Raw genomic sequence first — 22,480 nt, 5'->3', positions numbered from 1 at the left:
GCTATTATCGTTGATAGTTGCTATCAGTAATAACTTTCAATTTGAGAAATGTGGTTCAGTTGCTATCATTGATATCACTCATTACAAGGATATTTTTTATAAGTGATATTTCCTTGGTAAGCATATTAATTTTGAATTGATGAGGTTTAATTAGGCTATCAATTGATATTTTTGATAGCTACTATCGATAATATTCTTCATTGTGATCACTAATAAAATAGAAACAAAAGAACATCACTGATAACATTTATAAGTAATATTCCTAATAGTTTAGTATATAAGAATTATATCAAGGTAATACTACTTTAAAGTGATATTTTGGTTGTTTACTTTTAGCATAAATGGATAGAGAAAAGATATCAAATTAATTAACATGTTATATCACTAATATAATAACTTTGAATCATTATTAATAAGATAGCATCCCATATATGATAGCTTCTATCGTTAATAGTATAAATAAAATTGATATATTTGCAACTTTTGTTGAAATAAATCATTGATTTCAGGTTAAGCTATCAACATATATATCATATATAAATTCAAAGGTCAAACTATCAATGATAAATTCATGAAAAATACATTGATATATTGAGCAACTGTCGTTGATAGAAGTTATTTACTGATAGCATGTTATCAATGATAGAAGTTATCACTAACCGCATGAGAGGAAGGAAATTGAAGGGAAGAATTGACATTAAAATGATTTTCCATATGATCTAGTGGTAAAAAATTATCATTTTTGCAAACAATGGCGATACATTATATTTATTTTCTAATTTGTTCTATTGGGTGCCAATTTTTCAAAAATAAAATAGTTATGGATGCCACGTGTTTTTTAAAAATTAATTTTCAAAAACAAATAACATAAATTAAATGGATTATCAAACATGCACTTCATGCTTTGTTTTCTGTTCCTTCATTCCTTTCCATTCAGCAGTGTTTTTGGTATTCGAGTGTTTGGTTAAATTTCCTTATGGTATATAAGAATGCCACCACGTGTGTACATGCCAATCGTTAGACCTTATGGTTTCTCAAGACTCAACTACAAAGGAAAGTAGAAAATTCATCACTTGATCATGAAACTTAGTTTGCCTTTCAGTATCTGATCGTGGTAACATCGCCCAATAGCATGGACATTGAACTTGCAACGACGACATTCATAGGCCAAGTTGCCGGTACAAGGTTTCCCACAATGATCACAATCAGAGAAATTCTTCTTCCCCTCTGTCACAAGAGCCAACGGATGCTTGTGAGTTTCATATGATCCATACTTGAGCCATGGATACTCCCCAAGAATGCACTCAGGATGGGCCATTAAATGACATGTCTTGCAGTGATAAAAACATACATTTGGGTTTCTCTCTTCTTCACATACATCACAGTAATATTCACCTGTTTCATCTTCAACATAGAAACGCAAATACAACAAACTACCATCGAACTTGCATCTCACTTTCTGCGGCAGAGTTGCACATCTGTAGTCCAAAGAGAAGTTGCTGCAGCCATCGTCACATTCGAACACTGTCTTGTTGCTCTGGCCACAACCTTTACATTGTTGGTCATCGTGGTTTTGAGCAAGAGACAGTAGGTGCCGGTGGCTTGGATGCTTCAATTTCTTGGTTTTGATCATGAAACAGCGAAGGTCGAGGGTATAGAGGCACTTTTCACAATGGTAGGCAAAGCCATGGCAGACTTGCAGACAAGCATGACACTGAAATGCCACATCTTGTGTTGCTACAAGAGTTAAAGAATGTTTATGAAGTTGGTGCCTCTTTGTAATTGGCAAATCAGCACAATCTTTGTGAAGAAAAAAACCACATTTAGCACAATTGTAAGAGTAAGATGGCTCAGTGATTGGAAACCGTTGCATACATCCATGACATTGTTTATCATCGTTACGCTCGTCTTTGTTTAGGATCAACCCCTGTTCACAATTTGAATGCAGAGTCTGAAGTTCAAGCGTTTTGTTTGAAAAATCATTGGGCATTGCTTCTCCATCTCTGATGCAGTAGGTTTGAAATGAAGTTTTTAATGTGTCTTTTTTGGTTATATATAAACGCCCATCATGTTGTTGTAGTCCCTTCAAATACTTTTTCCCAGCACAATTCAAATGAACGATATAGCTGCATTTGGAACAACTGTATGCTGCAAACTGTGGTTCAACTTTCTTTCTGCATATATCACAAGCTAACTTGCTCTGATTCACAAAAGGGTGAGAGTATGTGAAATTGAGAGGACAGTCGTGTCCAACAACCAAAAGGGATGGGGGCAATTCAGCGCATTTCTCATGAGCCAAGAGATGGCAAATATTACAAAACCATGGAAAATCATGTCCCCACCAACCACATAACAGACACTTAAATCTAATCATAGTTCGAAGTCTAGTGAAGTTGTGTTTGTGATTTGAAGATGCTCTACACGTCACGTGGAGATTGAAATTACACTGAACACAACTGTAAACGAATTGTGAACATTCATTTTTGCAGCTATTGCAAAAAGATTTTGGCTTAGCATAGGGAAAAAGGAAGAGCGGGTGATAGTGTTGGTTGAGTTGTAATATCTCTTGCGGCAGATCGCCGCAAGCTTTATGACAGCGGATATTACACTCCGAGCAAAAGTAAGCAGGACCAAAAGGAAGAAGCATTCCGCAAACATGGCAAACAACCAACTTTGCTGTAGATATATCCTTCTCAAGGATGAAAGGATGTGAATGACTGAAATGTTTGCCTATTGAGTTCAAGCCAGGAGTTTTAGTGTCAGCGAGAAGACATTTGATGTCAATGATGAATCTGCAATAAGGGTGGGAGCAGGTGTAGAAGCAATCACGGGGCATTTGCCAGCAACAATGGCAATGGTCGGTGTTGCTTTCATCGAGGGAAAGAAAATGTTGTGGATGGAAACGAGACTGGATTTGAGGAGGGAAGTAGATGCAAGATTGATGAACGTAAAATTTGCATGTAGAGCAAATGAAAGCTGGGGGATACAGTGGTTTTTTGCAGATATAACAGAACATATCTTCTTGGCTCTCTGTCTTTTCTTCTATGTATGTCAATGGATGTGGGTGTGGCTTCTCCAAAGCTTCCCATTTCATCATTTCTAACTCTGATCAATTGGTTGTTCTCAACTCCCAAATGCTTGTAATATAACAATTAAATTCATTATTTGTCTATCATATTTTATTGTGAACACATAGCATGATCTCTCCATCATCAATCATCTCTTCTCTCAATTATTAACTACTATTAAACCAAGCAAAATCGAGGCTGTATTTTTCTTATTTATTGCAAACTCAAGGATACAGCTGGCTCATTATATAAATACTTCCACATGAATCATGCCCTTCTTTTTCCCTACAATTTAGTGTAATTTGTGTTTTAACATTTTTCAATTGACCCTCACCCTTGAAACACAATAAAAATTGGCTTGTAGTGAAGATACATAACACGATGTTAATTTAGTTGGTACAAATTTCAAGATAAAATAATTCAGTTAAGTAAGGTGAGAAGATTTTCCCAACTACTCCAGGTTTTTCTAAAGTTCATAAATTTTTTTTTTTTTTGAAATTTACATCAAAGGATAAAAACACCTAAAAAAACATCCTATGACACCTATTTTTTTTACACATTGCGAATATAGCAAACTTAATAATATCAGGCGGCTACTAGACGATAATCATAGGACTATCGAAAGGCTATCACATGGTTATCCTTTTTTTAATGTTTTCTTCCTTTAAGAAACATAATTCCTCCCTCAAATTCTAGTTGTTGTTTTTCTAGAATTAAGCTCTATTTCATTGATCATTTAGCAAAGATACAAGCCTAAATATACTAAACGAGGAATTCTTAGGTAAAGAATTGACATAATAATATCTCATAAAATACTCTAAATACTCCAATACTAATTATTGGGGATGACCTAATACTGAAAATAATGTTTTCATGAGTATGATACTAAGTCTATAGGATATAAAAGGTCTTTATGAGTATGTCACAGTCGGACGACTTTTGAATTCATATTTTCTTGTCTCATATATATTACTTCAAGGGATTACAGATATGATGTCTTGGAATTCTCAATATTGTTAATTATATCCTTAAGTTGCACGTCTGATTTTGGCGCAAGTGTAGTGATTACGTGTAGAACAACTTGTAAGCTTAATTTTCGTGAATTTTCACTAGCTAAAATGAACTTTGTTGAATAGGACCTGTTGTTGGAGCCATATCACGGAACTTGCATGAACTCTAGGACCGTCAAGGAAGAAGCTATCTATCGATATATGTTCAGCCTGTTCTTCCTCTCCAGGTTTGCAGGAGTTCACTCATTTTATTGATACTTGGTTTAGTTGTTAACACTTCTCATAGTTTTCCTAACTAATCTAGCAGTACTCAAAAAGTTACTTTAACTATTTTATTTTTTCCAACTCCCATTTGCAGGACCCTGTAATCTCAATCCAATTAGAGCTGCTATGGACAGGCTAAGTAACTCAACAAAAATATTAAACTTTTTAGCACAACATGCCCTCATTATGCAAGAAGAATTGTCTGCTCCTATTGGGGAACAAGTCAATGTTAGCAATTATCACTCCAGTGTCTCTTTTCTTGAACCTAGGAAATACATTCTTATACATGGTCAATACATATATTGTAGTCCCAACAACCGATGACTACAGCTCCATGAGCCTTGGAGCTGCAGCGACTGTATGTGGTTGATCATTTCTATCTTGGGAAATATGCATGTAGCTTATCAGTTCTATGAAATATTACACAAGCATTATGAGAAAGTGCAGGTTTGTTTCAGATAGCTTTTCTTGTTTGTAATTCAACGTGATTTGCTCGTTAGTGTTGCTACTTGTGTAAAGCCCAGGTGGTAAGTTCTGATAAATTAGCATTTTTGGATATCCCGGACACAAACCAAGTAAACCCAATTTTAAAGTAGTGAAGAAGTGTTCAACAATATTGTGAAATGGGAGAGCGCGAGAAGGAGACAAGAAAGATACGGATGGGGAAGGAGGAATTCTTTGGGAGCATATGATGTGTTTGTAATCCAAGGTAGAAAACGGTAATTTCACTACTAAAAAATGTTAAGAAACTTCTACTTTTCAACAAGCATTATAATGATAAAGTTTATATGGTTTTTAGATAGATTTAGCAATATGATGCAAATTTCTCACAAAGTCGATTTCTAGCAATTTCTAAAAATGTGTTGATACACATCATAGACTTGAATTGAAACTAAAACACGAATATATATATATATAAAAGAAAGTGGGTATACATGTTCATTTTGAAATGGATATGGGAAGGAAGTGGAATCCAATTGCATCAAGGAACCAACCAGACCTGCCATGGAACCCAACAATCTTGATGAGTCCAGTGGTTGGGAACGAAAACTTGATTCCCTCTTCAATCCCATACGGACCCAAACTTTGTTTATTGGTTTCAAAAGTTAATGACCGAATCACGTGCGTGGGATTCCCAAATTGATCGTATATGTTGCCATGGTACCCATGAACTGAAATAAGATATTCATCTGGACAATTCAATCCAATCTGCATTTTTAAGCTTATAAATTAAGGGTTTTTGAACAAGAGTAGAAAAAGGAGTTTGAGGGAAAAGTTAATATTACCTGAATGATTCGTTTGCCTTCATTTCCACCATGTTTTTGAGGCGTAATAGAATTTCCATATTTGTCTTCATATTGGAATCGAATTGCATCAATACACCTTCCTCCAAATTGAATTTCCAACATTTTTATGTCACAATAAACTCCGTCATCCCAATCGTTCCCACCACTACTTCCTTTTGGTTTAAACGACAAGGTTTTCGCACATCCCTCCTCTTTTTTTGCTTCTTTAATTCCGCCCATTAATCTCGTTGCCTCAAAACATTTCTAGCAACAAAAGATGTTAATTGAACCAACCCCTTGAAGTAAGATTTACAATTAAAGTCCATTCTGACAAAATATTAATGAATCCATATGTTTGGGAGGCAGAACATGACCTCTCATCTGCCATTTTCCTATATTTTTTCATTTTCTATTCATAGGTCAAGCTATCTCAATATATGATAATAATAATTCTTATTATTATAACAATAAGAAGAAGAAGAAATGACATGTATCTAGACCGAGATTTGTAATGAATTTTGTTTGAGATTCATACTAAATTTGTCATAGAACTATCTTTTTCTTATCTTTTTACCAGGCATTTGTATTCAAAACTACATATTTTACACCATTTATAGGCATCTTTTTTATATCATGCTAAGATTAAAGTTTAACATCATTTATGCATTCTTAGTTTTGCATTTCGGGCTACTTTTTCATGTAGATGACATCAAACATTCGTATTTCTCATTATTTTCAAACTAACTTGACTTGTTGACTAGCGTGTTGTTACCATTTGGGAACCTAGCTTAGTTGAAGTATGGATATGATAAAATATATGTCTTTGGGATTTAAATTTTAATTAAGTTCATAGCACACATATTTTATTATTTGCAAAAATGACAAAAACGAAGCTCAACCCACACATCAAGTGGTAAAATGTCACAAATGCTCTTGTTACTAATATACGTTTGATACACCTTATACACGTCTGATACACCTTATACACGTCTAATATACCTAATACACCTCTTGATACTTCTTGATACATCCAATACATTTGATTGATACACTTGACGCACCTGATACTCTTTGATACACTTGATATCAAAACATTACTAATATAAGTTTAATACACCTGATACACTGCAGATACATTTAGTATTCTTCACTTATACAATCGATTGATTAAATGCATTTGATACGCTTGAAGTCCTACTTATACACTTGATATACTATTGATATACACTTGTAAACTTGATTCATATACTTAATAATGATTCACTTTACTGATATATTTTAACAATATATTGTTGATATACTTGATAATGATATACTGAGTTACATCATTCATATACTTAATAATACTCTAATGAACTGCATAAAATTTGAAGAAACAAAAAATCATGTAGTAAGTATATTAACCAACTAATACATATTATATAAGTATATCACAACACTGATATACGAAACTGAGACAAAGTAAAACAAAAAAATTAATGTAAAAAAATAAAACAAAACCATTTGTAATCAAATTCAAATTATTAAAGCCTTAAAAAGGGGAACATAAATAAATAATGAGTAGGACATTGAAAAGAAAAAAAGAAATGAGTTATTGAATGGTAGTTTAGGAATAATATCAAATTTAAGATGGAGAAGTAAAAATTTTGTCATATTTGCAAAATTCTAAAACAATGTGCTATAATTGCTATATCATATTCTCAAAATGCTATTCTATGCAATTTCCCTTGAATTTAAATATATGATATGTATTAGAAAAATGTATGTATGTAATGTATGTATTGATATTATGTATTTATATAATATATGTATTCGAATTTAATCTCAAATTTTGAATTGCTTTTTAGATTTTAGTATTAAATTTGAATTAATTTTAGGATTTAAGATTGACATTGAGTATTATTTAATATTATTGAATTTGAGGTTGATAAACAATTTGAATGTATTGATATTTGTGAGGCTATAATGATTTTTTTTTATTGAATTTGAAGTTGATAAATAATTTGAATGTATTAAGAAATTGACGTTTGAAAAAATACGCGGAAAGGATTAAATGATAAAATCTTTTATGGTAAGTATAAGTTTTTGTGATTAAGTGAGTAGTTCGCAAAAGAAATGCGATAAGAAGAAAAAAAGTCCTCGCGCAAGTTAAGAAGTGAAGTTTTGACTAAGTGTTACACAAGGTGTTTAGGTAGTCATCACGATAAGAACCAAGTGTTTCACGGTGAAGAAATCTGCGAGGAAGCCTTGAAGTTTAAGTTCGCGATAAGAGTTCTAAGCGAGTAAAAGTTGGTTAGTTCGCAAGGAAGGTTTCTTGTAGTAAAAAATATAACCACACGATAAGGTTATTTGCGAGAAGTGTTAACTGGTTAAAGTTATTCACAGTATAGAGTTAGAGGAGAAGAAAGGTTTGACGAAGATTTCTGATTTGACAGAGGTTAACGTGTAATATTAAGTTGTTAAGCATAGTTGGGTTGAATATTAAATTTATACGTGTAAAGTTCTAAGCAGGAGTTAGTGAATTGAGAAGAGTTTAGGCAAGACTATGATAGTTTAAAGCCTCTATAAATAGAGGACTTGGTCATTAAGTCAGCACAAGAGTTTTTTAATTAAAAAAAAAAGCAAAAATGCTATTGTTTTGCTTTAGCGAGAAGAGGAAAAACCAAGTGTTTAGCACGGCAGTTTGTTCTGCAAGAGGGCTCCACAAGAAAAGAAGGAGGGGGAGGATTTTCTGTAAAGTGTGGTGGGTGCTTTTTCTTTCAAAGTTTTATGAGTGTTTTGTCTTAAATGAATCTATGTTAAAAACTTTATTATGATTTCTCTTTACTAATTTGAAGGAAGAATTCAAATGAAAATGTTTCAAAAGAGATTTCTATGAAAGTTTATATGTTTCAAGTATGATTTATAATGTTAAAGCTTGATTTGATAATTATGATTTCAATACTATAAAATGGTTTTCAAACCATTAGTTGTTTCTTTGAGATGATACTAACTTTTATGTACACATAAAGTGGGTGTACGGGACTACATGGTGATAAGAAGTTGGCTTTAGTTATTTGGTCAAAGTGTTGTAATTATGTATTAAATGTTTGTTATTAATAAAGTATATGTTTTTTTATGTATTTATTATACTTGGCGTTTAAGCTAATCATCGTTGCATTTTGAGTTTTGTTGTTAGTTTAAAAGAAGGAGAATAAAATTTGCAGTAAGAAAATTTCAAAGTTTAAGCTAATCGCATCCTTTTCCGCTTTACTTCGGCATTTTGGTCGTATTGCGGATTTGGGTGTGACAGTTTCTATCTTCCGACGCCTACACAACCCAACATCAAGAGATCCATACTAATGGCCAACATCGTTTTAATGCGTTGAGATCCTATATCTCTCGACTTCAACTTCGACGTCAGAAGATGCCTTAATCTTTTGACTTTGTTTCTCCAATGGTGTAAATCTGTGTCGAGAGACCTAGAAGTTCTTATAGTGAACATCCTTCTCAGCCATATGATTAAACAAATATCAAGTCGCACTAAGGTTCCCATTCTTCACATACCCACTAAGCATCACATTCCAAGATATCAAATCTTTGTGGAGCATTTTCATAAACACATTTCAATCAAACTTATTGTTACTCAAAAGAGAACATTTCTTCTTGGTGAACTCATCCAATCGTCATCCTCCATGTCTTCAACTAGTTTCCATCGTTCGCCTTGGGTCTCATCCACTTGTTGTTGTGTATCCTAGTCGTTGTGGGAGGTCTCGTTGTCCTACCACAAATATAGATTAAAGCTCAACAGCTATTTGGCTCTCCCTTTTGTATGTTCCTAATTGCATCGCCCCTAGAGCTTGCGAGTCGTTGTCGCCACCGACTTCCAATTTTCATCTGTTGTTCAAGTTGTGTTGTTATCGTAGAGGAGGTTCCACTGGCTTGTAGTAATCGAGAAAGTAACCATGAACTTCGCTCTAAAAATCTCTCTACATGTGGTGTTTGGCTACCTAGAGAAAGATTGAAATAATTTCAAAATGGTCATTAAGGGCAATCTTTTCAAAATTGTCATTAAGGGTAATTTACTTTATTGCCCTCAAACTTAAAATTCTTTCAATATTCTTAAATCATATTGCTAGCAAATTTAAAAAAATATAGTCATATATGCTTGCAAATATACAAGTACATCTTGCTATCAAATGCAATTTCTCTAATATTAACATGGATCCCATTCATACTATAGGTTGAATCCAAAGTTGAAACATCTTATTTCAAACACTATATTTTATAAGTACAAGCAATATTAAAATGTATAACTAAAATTTCAATTCAATAAGAAAAGGTATAATACATAACATAATGATTAAAGAGGAGTGGTTTTGAGGTTGTTTTGAAGGGGGAGAACATTGATTCCAATAGAATTGAGGTAAAGACCAGATGTACCGTGAAAACTAACAATCTTAGCACCACTTGTAGGAAACACAAATCTTGTTCCTTCTTCTCTACCAAATGGCCCATAAATCTGTTTATTGCTTTCTAAACTCAAGGATCGAATCACATAGTGTTGTCCATAGTAACCCATGTATCCAACTATTGAAATTAGGTATTCATCTGGATATTCAAGATCCACCTGTCATTTTTCTTCACTTGTTATAACATTAATATATAACCTTACTGGTGGATTTTAAAATAGCTCATATTTTACCTCGTTTATATTTATACTTCTAGCAAGCTAGTAAAGCATTGCATTTGACGCATTTTCAAAAGTAGCAAATTTCATTAATAGAATCTCCAATTTTGTTATATTTTTTAAAAATATTTTTCATTTTTTTATTCATAATAACTTTCCTTTTAACAAGCTCTTCCATTTTTGTAACTTTTAGTTTCGTGAGTTGAGTGCTTTCACCACCACATCAAATGCCATTGTAATCAAGTAACTAATAGTGGAGATCTACCTGACACAAAACTAAGTTAAAGACATTAAAAATATTTGTTTTCGTACGTTCTATGTGGAAAATTCTTCTCTTTTTTTATAATATTTTAATTCTAGTTTAATGTGAGTAACGAAGGTGGGATGCAAAAAGAAGAGTTCATGCAAAAAAATTCTTATTTACTTTTTTTTTTTAGTTCAGCAATATATTTGTTAAATTAAAAAAAAAATGAAAATCTTGAAATAAGCATTACTGACCGTAGATGTGTGACGACCTCGATTTCCTCCGTGCCTTTCAGACGGTCCGTTTTGGTCATATTTAATTGTTATGGAGTTTATGGCTTTTTCATGAGTAATCTCCACGCTCTGTATTGAAGAGAAGGCTGCATCATCCCAATACTCCCCTTCAAATCCTCCGTACTTTCCCAATGACATGGCCACATTTGGAATCTCCACGTCAGTATCTTCATCATCTTCATCATGATTTTCTTCTGATGACTTCTCATTTTCCTCGTATTGTATCCCAATGGAATCAGCCCATCGTCCATGATTCACCATGAACTCTCTGATTCCATTGAACCCTCTTTCCTTCCAACCACCTTGCTTCACTTCTCCTTCCAACAACATAATAATCTTGCTCCTTTTTCTACGTATCAACCAAGAAAAGGTTATACTATATATATATAATATATATCATTTGTAACAAATAAAAGCATGGGTTCCAATCAAATCTCTTAACCTTCAAAAACATGTTTTTAGTCATTCAAAACTAATTTTAGATCACTTTCAAAAACACTTCATACGCTCTTTTGTTTACCTTTGAATTGGGTCCAAGTAGAGGGGAAGTGAACGAGAGTGAAGAGAAGGCATGGAGAAAGTTATTGAGCCTTGTGTAAGCAGCTTGTGATAGCACAACCCAAATGCATGAACATTAAACTTACAAATGCAATTCCCACATTCAAAAGCCAAATTGCCTTCACAAGAATGACCACAACTACCACAAGCAGAGTACCCTTTCTTACCTTCTTTCACCAAATTGAGCATATGCCTATGACCTTCAAACTTTGCTGACTTCAGAAATGGATAATCTCCAAGAGCACACTTCATATGTGCTGCAAAATAGCACATCTTACAACAGTAGTACCACTCATTTCTTTCTCTTTTTTCTTCACAGATATCACAATAATGTTCATCATCACCTTCCTCGTCTTTATTCACAAATGTGAGGCTTAGAGGATGTTCATCAAATCTATTTCTTACTGCAAGTGGCAGATTTGCACATTTTGCATCTAAATAGAAGTTGCAATCATCACATCCAAATACAAATTTGTTCTTCAACCCTTCTCCACAACCTCCACATTTATGTTTTCCTTTATCTCTGTAATGAAACAGGGGATGATGTTTGTGACTTGAATGTGTAAATGGGAATGTAATTGCAGCACAGCGAATGTCAATTGCAAAGCTACATTCTTTACAGTTATAGGCGAAGCCTTGACAGTATTGAAGACAAACACTACATGAGAAAATAAAATCTGGGATATAAACCATATTCAGCTTATGCGAATGAAAAAGTAATTTTTTGTATTGACTCGTGAATCTTGCACATTCTTCGTGCAAATAGAACCTGCACTTTGAACAACCATAATATTCAGTCACTATAAATTGCATACACCCATTACAGATCCTATTATCCTCCCCCGGCCGAAGAATCAACTCATGCTTATGGCTAAAATGCAAAATTTTGTTCATGCCAACACCAACTTCTTCTTCTGTCAGCATTATTTCCTCCTTCATCTCTTCTTTTTCTCGACTCTTAGCACAATTCAAATGTGCATCATAACTGCAAATCCGACAAGCATATCTAGCAAACGACATGTTTATCTTTCCATTGCAGATTTTGCAAATATCACGATGACAAGAGAACGTTAGACTTAAAGGATGACGATGATCAAATGTATGGAGAATGGTTGGTTGCTCGGCGCAACTTTTATGCGCGAAAAGATGGCAAATGCTACAGAACCAAGGAACTGCAGGCTCAGAATTCTGGCCACAAATTTGACATTTATAAGGAAATACCTTGTGCAATCTAATGAAGTCATGTTGGTGGTGGAATGAGGATAAACACGATACATGAAGATTGAATTTACAGGGTGGACAACTGTAGAAAAAATTGAAGCAACTGTTTCTACAGTTATTACAAAGTATGTTACTCTCAAATGATCGAGCAAAAAGAAATAATGGATGTTGATGATAACGAAAATTTATAATCTCACGAGGAAATTCAGCACATTGTTGATGAAAGTGGGAATCACATTGAGAGCAAAAGTAACAAGAAATAGAATCGGAACCTGATTTGATACGCAACTGGCACACAGAGCAAACAATGATTCTGTTTTTCCCCCAATGTTGCTGTAGAAAGGTTAACGGATGGGGATGAGTAAAATGGTGAAATTGGTCACCCCCGGGAATTTTGGTTAAGCCGGTGGCTTTGGTGTCGGCGATGAGGCATTGTAGGTCAATAACGAAATCACATTGAGGGCAGGAGTAGGATTTTCCGGTCGGCTTTTGGCCACAGCACTTGCAGAATGTGTTGGTGAGGACGAGAGATAGAGGGAGTTTGTGATGGGAATGAAAAGGGGTGTGAATTTGGGGAAGAAGATCGACGCAAGATAAATGGATATGGAAGTTGCAGCCGGAGTCAGAGCAACTGAACGCTGGTGGAAGCCATGGTTTACGACACTTGGAACAATAAACCTCGTCACCATTTTTATGGTTTCCGTATTGGTAAAGGATCAATGGGTGATTGTGCAGCTTCTTAAAATTACCAATTTCTTCCATTTCATCTCTACTTAACTGTCCATTTTACCTTAGTTGCTGTCAACAAATATGAATATCAATATACTTTTTGTTTTCTTCACAATGTAGGAATATCAATATTAATTATTATTAGAGAGAAATATCATAACTTTAGATTATCCCAAAGAAGTAGATTTGTTAAGATAAATTTTTTCTTTTTATAGATACTAAATTTTCTTCATCCAACTTGTTCATTACTCAAATAAATTTTTGACCCACCAAGAAGTCGGTCCAATTCTCCAAGTTGAGCTTAAAAAGAAATACAATTTATTGAATATGCATAAGTTTATTGAAATCTTCAACATCACTTATTCCCAATCGTTCCTTTTTCTTACTTTCTCTCTCTTTTTTTTTTTTTTTTTTTGTATTCTGCCCTTACTTTCCCTTGGTACCAAAATTTAGGTTTTGATCAATTTCATCTTGTCTTTTATATGAGGCAACTGAAATTATGAAATACATCAAAATTCATAACAAATTTCTTGACCTATGGAAAGAAACTATAAAAATTATTGGACATAAACCATAAACCCATGAAACCATCATCGAAGTTTTTCACAAAAAGAAAAAAAAAATTACCAAATTGAATTGTTGCCTAAAAGTTCGTTAGCTCCAACTACTTCCGGCGTCGTTATTCACGGCGGCGCTACTCCAACGAGCTCAAGAGTCTTTCATCGACCTCCACCAATTTCTCAACTCTCCCCTCTCTCTCTTTCTTCCTTTGTAATCTTCTTTGTTTGTTTTATGTTTCTTGTTTCTTTAAGCTAAGAAGCAATAGACATTTAGAAAAATATTTAGAAAAACAGTTTTGTTGCGTTTAACGACTAATTTCTCTGTAATTTATTTAATTCTTAAACTTACAACAGCCCTTTTAATTATGGGAAGTTGACACAATTAAATTGGGTTTTCAAGAATAGTACATTCCATTTAGGCTCGTAAAATTATTTTTCTTTGTCAATCTCGGACAAACTCTCAATCAATTAAGGATGAGATCGATACAAAATATTAAAAATTTTCAAGTTATTGAATGTTTTGGCTTTTTGAGGTGCATCTCAATACACAATTAGATTGAGGTTCTACAACTTTTACAAATCCTATTTAATTTTTTTTATCTTTTCAAAAAAAGTATTCAAAACCTTTCCAAATCTTAACTAATTTTTGCTATTTTACCAATTTCTTCAACTATTACTTTAAAATGCCATTTTTCCTTTTCCTAATTCAGTCCCTCTCTTTAATCAATTCAATTATCTTATCGTAACTTCGAATGGGGATGGAAAGAATTTGAAAAAGAGAAAAAGAAGTAGGAGAAATGAGAGGTGCATGGAAGAATCAACCAAGCAGAAGCAAGAAAGAAAGGGAGTGGCAACTTTTGCTGTAACTGACTAATGTGAAAGAAGGTTTTGGGTTGAAAAAGAGAAGAATTAGGAAAAGAAAAAATTATAATTTACAATAAATAGTTGTGAAAATTGGTTAAGATTTGGAAAGGTTTGAATTATATTTTTAAGAAGATGAAACAAATTAAATAAGATTGGAGAAGATTTGAAAAATGGTAGAATCTCGATATAATTGTCTACCGAGATGCACCCACAAAACACAAAACAATCAATAAGTTGAAAATTTTAATATTTAAGGAAAATCTCCAATAAGTTGAAAATTTTAATATTTAAGGAATATGTCGGTGGTTAATCTCGCCTAAGATTAATCAGAGAAAAAATCTTTTACGAGTTAAAAAAATGTGCTACTTTTGATGACGTCACATGTTTTCATTATGAACATTTGATCAAGTTAATTATTTTGGTCCAAATATTATTTATTTGGGGTAAAGTTCAATTAAGCAAAAAAAAACTTAATTTAGCCTAAATGCTGATAAGACTCAAGTCAATAGGTCCACAAGAGAACTTTACAGTTCTCTTCACCAAACTCAAGTCCATAACGCCCACTAGAGAACTTTATAGTTCTCTTCATTTGTGGAGAAAAAAAAAAGTATTTTTTCAAAACCCAGAAAACTCCAACTTCTAAAGTCGACCACCCTCAAAGATTAAAGTTCCTTTGAATATACAAATTTTTTTTTCAAAACATTTCAATATCACATATTTCGCTTTGCATAAACATTCAGGTGAGATAGAATCAGAAGATCAAATACTCCGAAACGGATCACATCGCATCCTAATCAATATCAATACAAGTTTAATTCCACAAATTAAATTTATGTGGTAATGTTGTGTGAACATTAGTATTTAATAAAGTAAACAAAATTTGTATTTAATCAAGTAGAATTACTTTTATATGTAAACACCTATGAAGAGAAGGCATTAATTCCACAAATAATGGAGTTAGGACAAAGTTATTCCAAAAATAGAGTTAACACTTAACATATAACAAATTTAGAGTAAATTATGAAGGGCTACTAAGAAAATGGTAAATTATGACTTTTACTTTGGGAAAATAGCAAAATTAAATTTAAATTGTTAAAATAAAAAATAAATAAATGTAACAATCCCTCGAATGCCCTTAACTAATATGTAAAATACAATTGTTCACCTAAACCTCAAATACATTATAATTGAAATAACATGTATTACTACATAAAAATTTTCCAAAAAACATAAAGATTAGAAAAATTGTCATTAATGGGAAGCTTAAAATTTAAAACCTCTGCAAATGATCATTTTTTCACTTGGATTTTGATCGCTTACTTCCTTCTTTAATTCGAAACCCTATAGCAAGTTTGAAAACCATTTGAAAACATCAATTCATCACAAGAATTTAAAAGGGGAGCATTGTTGATATTATAATAAAGATAAAATCATGAAATTATATCATAGAATTCAAAACGTGTATATATCTTAGCAAGATACGGATTAGTGAGTTCGTCCACTCAAATCGTTGAGTTTTTCAAGTTCTTCATACATTTAAGATTCATTTGAACTCTTCTCCTCTCTTGTTTGCAAGAAAAAGTTTATCTCTCTCACTGTGTTTGTCTCTGATCGGTTGCCTCTCTCTCAATCTCATTCTTTTCTTTTATCTAATAAAACCTAAAATATGAAGATTCAAATAATTGCAAAAATGTCGTTGAGACATAATTAAATTATAAAATTCAAATTCAAATTGTTATTAAAAATATATATTAAATTTTGGATTCAAATTATTATTAAAAATATATATTATGTATTATTTAATAAATGATTTAAAATATAACAAATTTGAAAATATTGTATATAATAAAATATAATCAATTGTTTAAAATATAATCAATTCAAATTCAAACTTGTGATTGTAATTATTTGAGAGATTAGATCGATAAATGGTTGAAAATCCCCCATTTTTTAGGGAAAATATTTATTAAACATAAGTTTTATGAATTAAATAAACAAATGTTAATTAATTTGATTTAAATACTAAAAATCCGAAAAATGGTTATAAATTATAGGCATATATTTAGGAGACATTGGAGAAATCTTGCCAATTCCGAAAATATCATTAGTTAATATTTTTCAAAATTGATTGTAGTTTGCAAATACATTTGTTACTGTATGGTATTTGGGCTTATTATTTATATTATGCAAATACTCTGTATCTATAAAACACGTATTATCTTACATAAAAAGGTATAACGCGTATTATACTTCTTGATTTAGACATGCATAGCGAGGATGATTGGAAATAAAACGCCACAAATAAAATAAAACGTCTAATTAAAATAAATATGAATATTAACGTAATTAAAAAACACAAGGTGAAAAAATAATTATTCGATACAAGAGGCACAATAAATTAATTTTTTTTACAATCATCAAGAGCACGATTGTAGGGATAAAATATAATGACTCGAGAATGATTGAAATTCTCGTAACCATTTTTTATATTAATCATGCATACTATTTGTTATCTAATAATTTTTTTAAAATAATTTGAAATATAAATCATACGAAAAATATTGAATTAGTGATTGTCATTATTTTAGGGATTAAATTTCATAATATTCAAATTCAAAATATTATGAAATCTAATGAATAGGTAACAGTTGAAATTTTTTTAGCAATTTTTTAGAGAAATCTTTATTAAACATCTTTTATGAATTAAATAAATAAATGTTAATTTGATTTAAATATTAAAAGTCCAAAAATTTATTATAAATTATAGGCATATATTTAGAGGATATTGAGAAAATCTTGTCAATCCCGAAAATATAATAGTTAATATTTTACGGTGTGAATTAAATAGTATGAAATAAATATGTATTATTAAAAATAATTTGTTAAGCATTTGATTTGAAGTGTACAAATCCAATAATCTATTATAAATTAAAGGTATGAATCTAGCATATATTGGTTAAATTAGATCAATATGAAACATAAATATTTATTTAATATTATTATAAAATTGAATGATATGCAAATACACTGTAATCACAATTCTGTGTTATATATCATTATTTTACGCTGCACAAATACATTATAACTAGAAAAAAATGAGTTTCAGACTATCAAAGGGTAAAATCTGTTGAAAATTTGTCAAAAAGAAAATCTGCCTTATACGATTTTGCTAAAAATCAAATTATTTTTCGAATTTGCTATTTTCCAAATTGTACTCTATTATTTTTCCATGTTCACAGTTATCTCTATCTTAAATTGGGTTAGGCTCCAGTATTTTAATTACTTGATCCAATCTATTTATAATTAATTGTTGAGATTTTATAATGCATAGCTTTTTGACATAAAATATTAAATATATAGCAATTTTCTAAACAATTTGCAAATATAGCAACTTTTGTATTCTTTTTTAAAATATTTCAAAATTGTCCTTGTTTTAAAAGTAAACTCCATTTCTCCACCATTTTCTCATTCTCCCCGATTTTCTCTCTGCTCCACAATTTTCTCCTTTTCCATATTCTTGAGGATTTTCTCCATTCATCTTCTCCGTCTTTTTCTCCCTTCTCCATCTTCACCGTTGTTTTCTCTCCTCTTCATCTTGACCATCATTTCTTCCTTCTCCACGATTTTCTTTCATCTCAATTTGATATTTGTTTTCAGATGTGATTTTTCCCTAAAATTTTGACTTCGTCCAAATTTTACAATTTGATTTAATTTCATCCCCATATGTTTGATTTTGTTCATTTCAATTGGTTTTAATGTGTTTATAAACTCCACTTGTATTGGACTTCATTAGTGTGAGACTTTGTAGAAATTGAGCTTATTATGAATTTTTCTATCACTTTTACGTTTTTAGGTTAAAAGAAATTGAGCTTTTTTTCTAAAAATATTGATGAATACAAGATTCGTTGATAGACTATGGTTAGATTAGTTAATATGAGCATGGTGATATTAGTCTATCATTGATAGACTTTGTATCCAATTGCATCACTAATATCCTAAGTTATCACTAATGTTACAAAATGATGTGACGTTACGTTGTTGATAAGAATCATTCTTCTTGAAGATAGAGTACGTTTTCTTGTTAGTAGTAGTTACCTTATTGTAAAGGAGTAATATAAGGTAATGTTATAATGGAGTTTAATTTTTAGTTGATAGTTTATATCAGTTATAGAACTTACTATGAATTTTATCGTTGATAGTTTCTATCAATGATAGACTTCAATATGCATATTAACAAAACTTTTTCTCAATAAAATGCACACATTAATACTAATTTCTCAATGGAAACACAAAAGGCACATAACTAAATATGAAGAGATAATGTGACTGTAAAGTTTTTTACCGTTATGGTTTATCATTAATAAACTTTGACATCCATTGAAGAGTCACGACTATTTAAGAATATAAAGAGGCATAATTTGCAATATTCAACATGTGATCCAACACTTTTCTATATCAATAGAACAAAATTAAATAAAATGTGAAGTTTATCATTGATCTTTTCTATCATGAAATATCAACAAAACTAATATAGTACAATATCCATTTACTCAATAAGAGAGTTGCAAATCAAAACTAGGGACAGATGAGTCGGTCTCTAGCAATATTGTAGTCTTTTGCATTCTCCAACATTTTATTTGATCGATTAAGTTGTCTCTTCGACGTCCTAACATTTTTAACATTATCTGCTATTTCCATAGTTTTCATTTTTTTTTTTTCTTGAATGACCTGAAATGATAATATTGAATTAGGGTTTATAAATATATATTATAATGGAAACAATCTAAGGATCTTCCAATTCTATTAGTTATAGAAACCTATCACTAATAGACCGTAAGCAACAACATATAAAAAATATTCTACATTAAACTAAAGTATGTATCTACTAACATCACATTGCAAGCAAGCTAATTAAACATCCTTTTAAGTCCATAAGTGATAGAAACCAATCATTGAAAAACCTTTAAACAACATCACATAAAAAATGCACATTAAACTAAAGTGTCTACTAACATCCCATTGCAAACAAGCTAAACATATTTCAAGTCTATCAATGATAGAACATATCATTGATAGTTTTTAAGAAACATCACATACATAAATACACATAAACTAAAACATTTACTAACACACACTAGTGCAAACAAACTAAACATCATCTAAGTCTATCAAGTCTATCAGTAATAGTAACATATCACTAATAGATCATAAGCAACAACATATAGAAAATACGCATTGAACTAAAGCATCTACTATCATTCCAATGCAAATAAGTTAACCATCTTCCAAATCTCAAATCTATCAGTGATAGAAACATATAATTGATAGACTCTACGCAATATCACATAAAAAATGCACATTAAACTAAAGCCTCTACTAACATCCAAACGTGAATTATAAGTTAAGCATTCTCCAAATGTATCAAGATGAAATATATCACTAATAGACACTAAGTAACATCACATAAAAACTACACATTAAACTAAAACATCTACTAACAATTCAACACAAAGAAGTTAAACATTGTTCAAGTTGATAGAAACGTATCACTAGACACTAATAGACCTTAAACAATAACATATAAAAAATGTACATTAAACTAAAGTATCCACTAACATTCCAATGCAAACAAACTAAACATCCTTCAAGTTTATCAGTGATAGAAACATATCACCGATAGACCCTAAGCAACATCACATAAAAATGTACATTAAACTAAATCATATACTAACATTCCAATGCAAACAAATTAAACATCCCTCAAGTCTATCAGTGATATAAACATATCACTTATAGACCTTAACCCTAAGTAACAACACACAAATTGAAAAACAAACAGAGCATAACCAAACAGAAAATGAAGAAATCGATTTCAAAGAAATAAAAAAAGAAAGAAAATCTATTTCAAAAAGATTACAACCAAATGGAAAACAAAGATACCGGAAGAACGAAAATAACTTACGATTTCAAACGAAAAGCAACGAAGTCTGTAGATGATGAAGTGGATAAATCGAAAACAACGTGGACAATGAAACGAAGGTATCTAAGACCAAATGAAAGTGGAAGATGGAAGGAAAACGTGAAGTGACGGAAGCGTGAAGGCATCAGAAGTGGAAGATGAAGAAATAGTACAAAGTCTTGTTTTGAAATCAGAAAATGAAGTGGTGGAAGCGTGAAATGGATCTTCTCCTTGTTGTAGGGACATTTTGGTCTTTAACCTTGTGTTGTACTTAAGATTTTCCATATTTGCAATTTGTTTAAACTTTTGCTATATCCTTAATTAGTTTAGAATAAATGTTATATCCCTAGTCAACCCTTAATTTTTTTGATAGTCGGACTTGAGCTTCTATTGTAATGAATTAACTGAATTTAATTGGTCGAAATTTTTCATTCAATAAAATTCTCTTTACAAGGATGAGATTAAAAATATGATGAGATTAATCTTTGGCTTTGGCTTGGGCTCTAAGGATTTCGTACTTAGGTATGATCTTCATTCGTGAACCAAGGCAAAGTAAGAAAGAAATAAAGTTACAAGAGTTAGAGAGAAACTTTGAATGAAAATGAGTAAGTGTTTCGAGAGTAGAGGAGCGTTCTCTCCAAAAGCGTTCATCATCATTTATAAATTTTCTTAATAAAAGTTTATTTCATTCATGTGAGTGTCTCTTTCTTTTTTATCAATTTCTTCAACACTAAAAAATTCATCCAAGTTGCGTAAGAACCTTAACTACTTATTTATTTAGGGATTGCTATTTTGGAATCTAGATTCCCTATGAGGCTGTACATAGATGATTTTCCAAAATTCTATGGCTGATTACATAAAACCCCCATTCTGATTTTCTGCAAGAAAAATTTCAACTTTCAAGTATGTTATAGATCATCAGCGGCAGCATAATCTACCGTTGAGAATAGATCAGGTGACAGTTTGATTTATTATAAGACTCGAATTCGGAGCAATGAAAGAAAGAAGCAACAGTACAAAGTCCCTCACATGGAGGCTTCTTATGATAGTAACCAAAACAAACAGTTGGTGAGATCTCCAGATCCAATTCAATTGGTAGCTAGGCTGCCTAAGATGTTTGCCTTTTCAATCATGCTGCTCAAAATCTAATTTAGCTATAGTGCTCAAATAACTCCATTGTTGGGCGCTGCTCCTTGCAAAAACTAATATCCCAAAACCTCCCTAACGAATTCAACAAGACCAACTTCGTAAAGTACAGGGACGCATGACTGCTAATTTCGAACGACAACGAGGAAAAATTTTGAAGTGTTGCTCAAAACTCAAAGATCGTTTTAATTAATAATAAACTCAAGCGATGAATTTGAGTCATGCAATTCACAAATGGTACTTAAATAGTGTATGGCTCTCAAATTCACAAGTCCATAATTTCGACTGACAGTAAGTTCGGCTTTTGAAGCATAAAATTGAACCATAACTGGACAGATTCATTTAGACATATTCTTTTCACTCATTATATGGGTTTTTTCGTTTTACTTCAACAATTATATGGAGGTGGAATTCCACCTTTTGGTTACTTTCACAAATCACCAGCTAAAAGTTGCTTAGGTTATGCGGATCCAATTTATTTTTTAAAAAAATAGGTTCAATTATTAAAAAAATATCTTAAATTTGTATTTTCTATCTGAAAATAACCTCTCAAGAAGGTAAAAGTACTTTGTTAGTTTTAAATGAAAATAAACAAAAAATACTCATGAA

The 22,480-nt window shown here is 31.6% G+C and overlaps 3 protein-coding genes across 4 annotated transcripts; all 3 read right to left on the bottom strand.

Moving 5' to 3' along the window:
• Positions 1-959: 959 nt before the first annotated feature.
• LOC101207273 lies at positions 960-3,132 on the bottom strand. Its single transcript, XM_004147834.3, has one exon. It carries the CDS (start codon positions 3,095-3,097, stop codon positions 1,070-1,072), a length of 2,028 nt encoding a protein of 675 aa, XP_004147882.1. The 5' UTR covers positions 3,098-3,132; the 3' UTR covers positions 960-1,069.
• A 1,982-nt stretch (positions 3,133-5,114) lies between these two features.
• Positions 5,115-5,988, bottom strand: LOC116402730 (jacalin-related lectin 19-like). The gene is made up of 2 exons (XM_031882716.1): positions 5,629-5,988; positions 5,115-5,551 (listed from the first exon to the last, which is right to left on the bottom strand). The coding sequence occupies exons 1-2, from the start codon at positions 5,866-5,868 to the stop codon at positions 5,282-5,284; spliced, it is 510 nt and encodes a 169-aa protein (XP_031738576.1). The 5' UTR covers positions 5,869-5,988; the 3' UTR covers positions 5,115-5,281.
• A 3,111-nt stretch (positions 5,989-9,099) lies between these two features.
• LOC101222978 lies at positions 9,100-14,160 on the bottom strand. 2 transcript variants are annotated; one of them, XM_031882714.1, is made up of 4 exons: positions 13,970-14,160; positions 11,355-13,411; positions 10,796-11,183; positions 9,100-9,617 (listed from the first exon to the last, which is right to left on the bottom strand). In XM_031882714.1, exons 2-4 carry the CDS (start codon positions 13,373-13,375, stop codon positions 9,597-9,599), a joined length of 2,430 nt encoding a protein of 809 aa, XP_031738574.1. In that variant the 5' UTR covers positions 13,376-13,411; positions 13,970-14,160; the 3' UTR covers positions 9,100-9,596. The 2 variants fall into 2 exon arrangements, with proteins under 2 accessions (XP_031738574.1, XP_031738573.1); XM_031882713.1 differs by lacking the exon at positions 9,100-9,617 and adding an exon at positions 9,797-10,237 and having other exon boundaries at positions 13,970-14,157.
• Between the last annotated feature and the right edge of the window lie 8,320 nt (positions 14,161-22,480).

This window comes from Cucumis sativus, chromosome 3, assembly GCF_000004075.3.
Source record: "Cucumis sativus cultivar 9930 chromosome 3, Cucumber_9930_V3, whole genome shotgun sequence".
Lineage (NCBI taxonomy): Eukaryota > Viridiplantae > Streptophyta > Magnoliopsida > Cucurbitales > Cucurbitaceae > Cucumis > Cucumis sativus.
This window is presented reverse-complemented; position numbering and strand designations above follow the sequence as displayed.